This window comes from Plectropomus leopardus, chromosome 14 (genome assembly GCF_026936395.1).
Source record: "Plectropomus leopardus strain MGB_pleo_1.0 chromosome 14, ASM2693639v1, whole genome shotgun sequence".
Classification (NCBI taxonomy): Eukaryota; Metazoa; Chordata; class Actinopteri; order Perciformes; family Serranidae; genus Plectropomus; species Plectropomus leopardus.
In genome coordinates, this window is record NC_142189.1 from 8,365,344 (window position 1) to 8,371,364 (window position 6,021).

The window sequence follows — 6,021 nt, forward strand, 5'->3', positions numbered from 1 at the left end:
CCCAGGCTCTTTTTTTCTATTTTTCCTTTCTTTTGAAAACAATTTTCAAAATCAACAAATTTCTTGCAATTTGGTGAAAACTTCTTGCCAAGTTGCTGACTCCCTGTTCTCCCTTTAAAAAAAAAAAAAAAGAAATCACAGCACTTGGCTCATGGTTACAGGGTGTATAATTATAAAAGGCGTCTGAAATCAGCACAAGAAAAGTGATGTCGCTGCAGGTTTCAAAGGGTTAAGTCAAGGATTCGAGAATGTCGTTTCCTCTCTGTCTCTCTCTGCATCAACAAATCTAACTAACAAATGCCTCAATCAGATTGGCTGGCTTCCTATTATAGAAAATAATATATATTTGATGTCAGTGGATGATTAAATAAAGCATAAGTGCTCTGTTCCCTCCAGCTCTCTGGGCGGTATGTAGCATATTTCTTCCCTCCACCAAAATCAGGTCACGCTGATAGCTTTTCTCCGCTATTGGCCATATCGAGTCAGGCTGCTCTGCTTATGCATGGGTCTTAGCTCATCTCACTCTGAAGTGATTAACAGATAATTATATGCATGGGTTGCATAACAGACAAGTAACACTCGGAGCTGAGATTGAATAGGTTGTCATTTACTGAGGAATGTTTAACAGCTTCAAATACAAAAAAAATGTTTTCTTTCTTTCTTTCTTTGTAGTTTGGGAAAATGTCAGTTGTGACTCTCATTACGGTCACCAGAAAGTCTTAATTTTGCAATGAGTGTTACAGACTTTTCCCAGCAGGACGTGCATCATGCTGATTTCTTTATTAGCCCGACTGTATCAGTGGATTACCGGAGAAATGAGTTCAATCATCTCCACAGAGGTGTTGATGAGGCGGCCCACACAGTCCACACATTAGTGAGGAAATTGAAAGAAAAAATACGTAACAAAAAGCTGACATAGCTTCTACGTGGTGGCTGTGGCTTCGTGGCTCGGTATCAAAAACAGGTCATGTTAGAGCGTTTAACCAGTAGCTGCCGTTGTTTGGCTCTTTGCCTCAGAGCCGTGGTCTCCAGCAGCACAATGACTGGCTCTGACTCTCCTCGGGAGGCTCGCTCACTTTGATCCCGTCCCCGCGGTGCTCTTCATTGGACAGGCCGGTGTCGCAGAGCATCATTTGTTTGACAAGGAAGGCACCTGCCTCATCAATATTGATATTGTCCTATAAATGGTGAAGGGGGAATATGATTTAGAACATTGTGTATGCATCCGTTGAGTTAAGAGTTTGGCTCGCCGGTCGAAACCCTGGCTGCAAGTTGTTCCTGTGTGTTAATATTTGAACACGTTTTATGAGCATGCTATATAGCTGCAGTGTTAAAGTTCACACATGCAGCATAGTGTAACCTCATGCAATTCTAATTGTGAGCCACAAGATCTGCTGGTGGCTTTACTGAGGCAGGAGGGAGCTTCAGCAATAAAAAATAAATTCTTTCAAATGCAAAAACCGTCAAACACGCGAATAATTACATAAATAATTCACTGAGCCAGTCAGTCGAGAGAGCGTGAAGTTAAAATGATGAAACCAAGCCCTTTTTTCTGTGACAAAATACAGTCTAGTTGTTCAAAAGGCAAATAGATAAAGAATTCCTGACACGTTATAGCAAGAATATGTAGCTTTGCTGAACAGTAGATAGATACTGTGGCTGCAAGTTACAAATAAATCTTTCTCTATCCACTGAAAACTATAAATATACAGATTTATCTATTTTTTTAGAAAGTAAGGTACATTGGAACATAGTTGAAAAATCAATTATTTTTTAATGAAAAGCTGTAATTTTGGAGATATAGGGTTTTCTTTTAGACATTTTTTTCATACAAACCATTTTAATCTTATTCAGACCTTGCAGGTAAGCATAGGCATATGTGGTCCTGTGGACAAGTTTCTCACTTTAGAGTGTTAGTGGTCTAATGTGCATGGCAACATTAAACTGTTCTGGGACAAAAATGTGCTTTTGTGCTCTTAGTAGCCCACCACCCTACATGAATATATTAAGAAAAATCTACCAACTTAGTATAAACTTAAATATAGTAATGAAGTTGTTGAAATTAGATTTTGATATGGTATTATTACAGGTCATGCCTTGGTTAATATCATGCTTAAGTGGTGCAAATTCTCTGAAAAATGTTAAATCAATTAAATGATCAAAGATGAGTAATATGTGAGAAATGGGGCTTTTCAGGATGTCCTACGTGATCATGGGGCAGTTTCCCATGTAGTTGTTGGTTATCAAGTCCTGACTCTATTTTGAAATACTGTATATTAACTAATATCATCATAACAAGGGAAAAAAAGTAGTGAAGAAATTATAATATTATATTATTTGGTCCATCTCTATCCAGTTCAGGCTTAAGTTAGTAAATAATCCCTCTGAGAACATTTCTCACTGCCAGTATACACAGATTTTCTTCTGTCATAATAAGCGAAAAACACCACACACCTTTGCAGAGGTCTCAAACCAGCCCGTGAAGCGGTTGTCTTTACAGAAGCTGTCCAGAGACGACAGCAAGTCTCTGTCCCATCCTGTCAGGTCACATTTGTTGGCCAGCAGGACAGCGGGGACCGGATGTCCACCGTCGAGACAGACTTTGTTATCCAGGTCCTGCTTCCACGCTGAGGCAGCCTCCAAGGTGGAGCTGTTTGTAATGTCAAAGACCACTACAGCTCCCATCGCCCCTTTGTAGTACACTCTGGACATCTTCTTAAACCTCTCCTGGCCTTGAGGGAAGAGAAAATAAATCCTTGTGATTTATGCTGCACCACAGCCTGTGCTCAAATCTCACTCCAAGAAGGAAGATTAATTCATTTTTCACAGATAGGCTGTTGTTATTTGGCAAAGGGCTTACAGTTTCTGGATTTGAATTTAAAGTTTGCACGCAGTCAGTAATGCCACTGTTTGTTTAACATGTGGGATTTGACATTTAGCCTAAATCTTAGGTAACAAGTGAGAGACTAACAAAAACAATTTTCTGAAATAAAACAGTATGTTTCCATGGACACTGGTGTTGAAATTACAACACTGAGGAAAAAGGCTGAAAGTTTCCAGTCACTCCGACATATCCCACTGTGAAGGTATCCAGTTACAGTTATAGTGTAATCACAGCATGATTTATTCGAGTTTGGAGGTAATTTTAGCAGATTGGATCTCACATAGACTTCTGTAAAGGTCATTTTTAATAACAAAAGTCATTTCCGCACTGTCTGTTTTTTCACTTTAGATTTCCTATCCTTTTTATAATTTATTTTTTGAGATACATTTATTTTGTTTGGATTTTTTTGCCGGTAATAGATTATCCAAAATATTTTTGTTTACTGCTAATATGATGTTGAAATTAAATACAAATTCTTTTTACATGAAATAGATTTAAATATGTGATTTGAAGTTAACATAAAAACAAATGAATTGAATTTGAACAGAGTCAAAAGCTGTGATGGCAGTCGCCGCTAACAGTTACACTGCTACGCTAATTTAGCATTAGCCAGGTTTTTATTCTCCATTTAAACTGGGTTTACCCATTACCTCATATATGGATTAAAAAATACATTCCAAAATATTAGTTTATTTTAATGTATTTCAACTACAGATAAAACCATGGCAAACACTAATAATTATATTTGTTTTTAGATTTAGTGAAAGCTAGCTACGCTGGCTAGGCTAGCTTTCACCTGATGCAGTTTTGCTTTAGCTGAAAGCTAAAAAAAAGTCATTTAATTATGTGGAGTAATAAGTAAATTGATCAAAATATCTGTTTTAAAAAAGCAGTTTCAACTGTAGAAAACAGCTAGGGAGAAACTAATAAGCACATTTGTTTCTGGCTTTTGCAAAAGCTTTTTCTCTGGCTAAGCTAACTTTCATACAGCCATCTTGCTTTAGCTGTAGCTTTGTTTTGTAGTGACTGCAGATTTTAAAAGCTTCAAGGACACTACACATTTGACTGGTATGATATATTTTATATGATTAAACAGACGCAAGGAAGTCAGATTTCATTCTATGATATTTGTGGGACAAAACAGACTTTATAATCTCGAAACTCACCTGCAATATCCCAAAGCTGCAGTCTCACCACTGTTTTAGGATCCCATTCGATTGTTTTAAGAGCAAAGTCAACTCCAATAGTTGTTTTGTATCCTTCATTAAAGCGTTTATTGACATAACGCAAGATAAAGCTTGTTTTTCCAACCTCAACATCCCCAATGACTAAAACTTTAAACAGCGTTTCTGTGTAGAGTGACACTGAACTTTGCGCCATGTTGTAGTCGACCTGTGCAGGTACAGACAGGCAAAATAAACTTTATCCTAAGCCATTGCAAAGCTGATTCTCGTCCAGTTTTATGAACATTAGCTCATAAACATGTGCGTTTTATATAATCTGCGTGCTCCCTTTATGACTACTTTTAGTGTTCCCGTTTTGAGTTTCTTCCTTCAAACCGAAGCCATATCTTTGACCTTTGATTCAAAACAGCTGTCAGACGAGGCAAGGCCGAGAACACAGACCCAGCTAATGTTTCACCATGAAAAACAGGAGAGGCATAAAAAATATTTAATTTACTCCAATCAAACAAGTGTCCTTTTAAATGCTCTACAGGAAATATTTGTTTGAAATGGCAGACTTAATTTATACTGTGTATATATCAGGCTGCAGCTTATTCAAAGTATTACTAACAGTAACAGTAGCACTTCATCACATACGGTATTGATAAGCTCTTAATATTTAGGAAATTGATTGGTGCACACAACCAATCACACAACAGAAGCATACACAGCTAATGAGTTATTTCTAATACTGTAATGCATATAGATATTATAAGAATATCAAAATATGATACACAATTCATACATTCACAAAACGTATGTCATTTATCTTATACATACATCTATACAATTATGAAATCACATGTCTATTTATAAAAGATACAAATTTGGAACTAGCATAACTTGCAACTCAACTCGCATTTCAAGACAGAAATGAGATAAATGTACAAAAGGAAAAAATCTTAATTAAAATGTGGCACTTGAACTTGTCTTCTGCTACATTCGTGACACAGTCAGTGCTTGCTTGGCAGTACTGTATCGATAAAAAAAATTCACAGATAATTCACAAACTTTTTTTTCAGCAAGAAATCATGTTGTCATATAACTTTTGAAAGTAAACTTTTTTTACTCTGCTCTTCCACATTAAAGTTTAAGTTTGACATTTTGGGAAAATGTTTGCTTTCTTGTCTAGAGTTAGAAAAGAGGACTGATATCATGGTCACATCTGTACACTAAATATAAAGCTACCACCGATAGGCAGTTATAGATCTGCCTCTAAGCTCACTACCAATACCATATATCTAGTTCCTTTAATTTGTATAAAATGTGATTTAAAAAGACAATTTATCAATAGTCATCTTTAGAAAGAGGCAGCTCCATTTCCAGTTTTAATGCTAAAGTAAGCTAAAGGCTGCTAGCTGTAGCTTTATATTTAGAGCACAGATGTTAATGCAGGTGAGGGACCATCGCCTGCTTGCAAATTAGCTTTCGGTTAGTTTAGCCTGCAAATAAGTACAGAAAAATATGTTTTTCATACATTTTCCATTTCCCATATCTTATGTGGGCCACTTGTATCTTTCATTGCTCACATTGAATGAAAGTTGACGGGAGGCAAATATTCGCCTATGCTAATTTCACGTATGTAGTGAAGCGATATTCACGATAAATGTGGGCAGCGCCACCGCCTGTTGTGACCATAGACTGTAAATAAACGTGGACGACGCGCCCCCACTTACCCTCGTTATGCTGAAATGAGGTTAAAATATCCCGGATACGAGCGTTGCCATCTTGCGAGGGTGACGTCATGGAGAGCCCGCATCTGCGCAGTAGCGATATCCGCGTTGGGGGAATTCCCGCCCAAACACCCATCGGACCAATCGTGAGCAGTTCCATTGAATGTGAGCGCGCGGATTGGCTGTCACGGCTGTCATGACGGAAAATCCCCTTTTTGTAGAATTAACTGATAACTCATTA

At 37.5% G+C, this 6,021-nt stretch overlaps 1 protein-coding gene across 2 annotated transcripts; it reads right to left on the reverse strand.

Moving 5' to 3' along the window:
* Positions 1–586: 586 nt before the first annotated feature.
* Positions 587–5,940, reverse strand: rab32b (RAB32b, member RAS oncogene family). Of its 2 annotated transcripts, none has more exons than XM_088087609.1 (3): positions 5,784–5,940; positions 2,455–2,732; positions 587–1,178 (listed from the first exon to the last, which is right to left on the reverse strand). In XM_088087609.1, the coding sequence occupies exons 1-3, from the start codon at positions 5,938–5,940 to the stop codon at positions 1,014–1,016; spliced, it is 600 nt and encodes a 199-aa protein (XP_087943735.1). In that variant the 3' UTR covers positions 587–1,013. The 2 variants fall into 2 exon arrangements, with proteins under 2 accessions (XP_087943735.1, XP_042357244.1); XM_042501310.2 differs by lacking the exon at positions 5,784–5,940 and adding an exon at positions 4,051–4,393.
* Positions 5,941–6,021: the final 81 nt, after the last annotated feature.

Excerpts from the sequence above, each read along its gene's own strand:
- rab32b (XM_042501310.2), bottom strand. The coding sequence starts at position 4,264 with ATGGCGCAAAGTTCAGTGTCACTCTACACAGAAACGCTGTTTAAAGTT. Across the intron at positions 2,733-4,050 it reads GCAGCTTTGGGATATTGCAG|GCCAGGAGAGGTTTAAGAAG; the intron begins GTGAGTTTCGAG and ends TCTTCCCTCAAG. Across the intron at positions 1,179-2,454 it reads GGTTTGAGACCTCTGCAAAG|GACAATATCAATATTGATGA; the intron begins GTGTGTGGTGTT and ends CACCATTTATAG.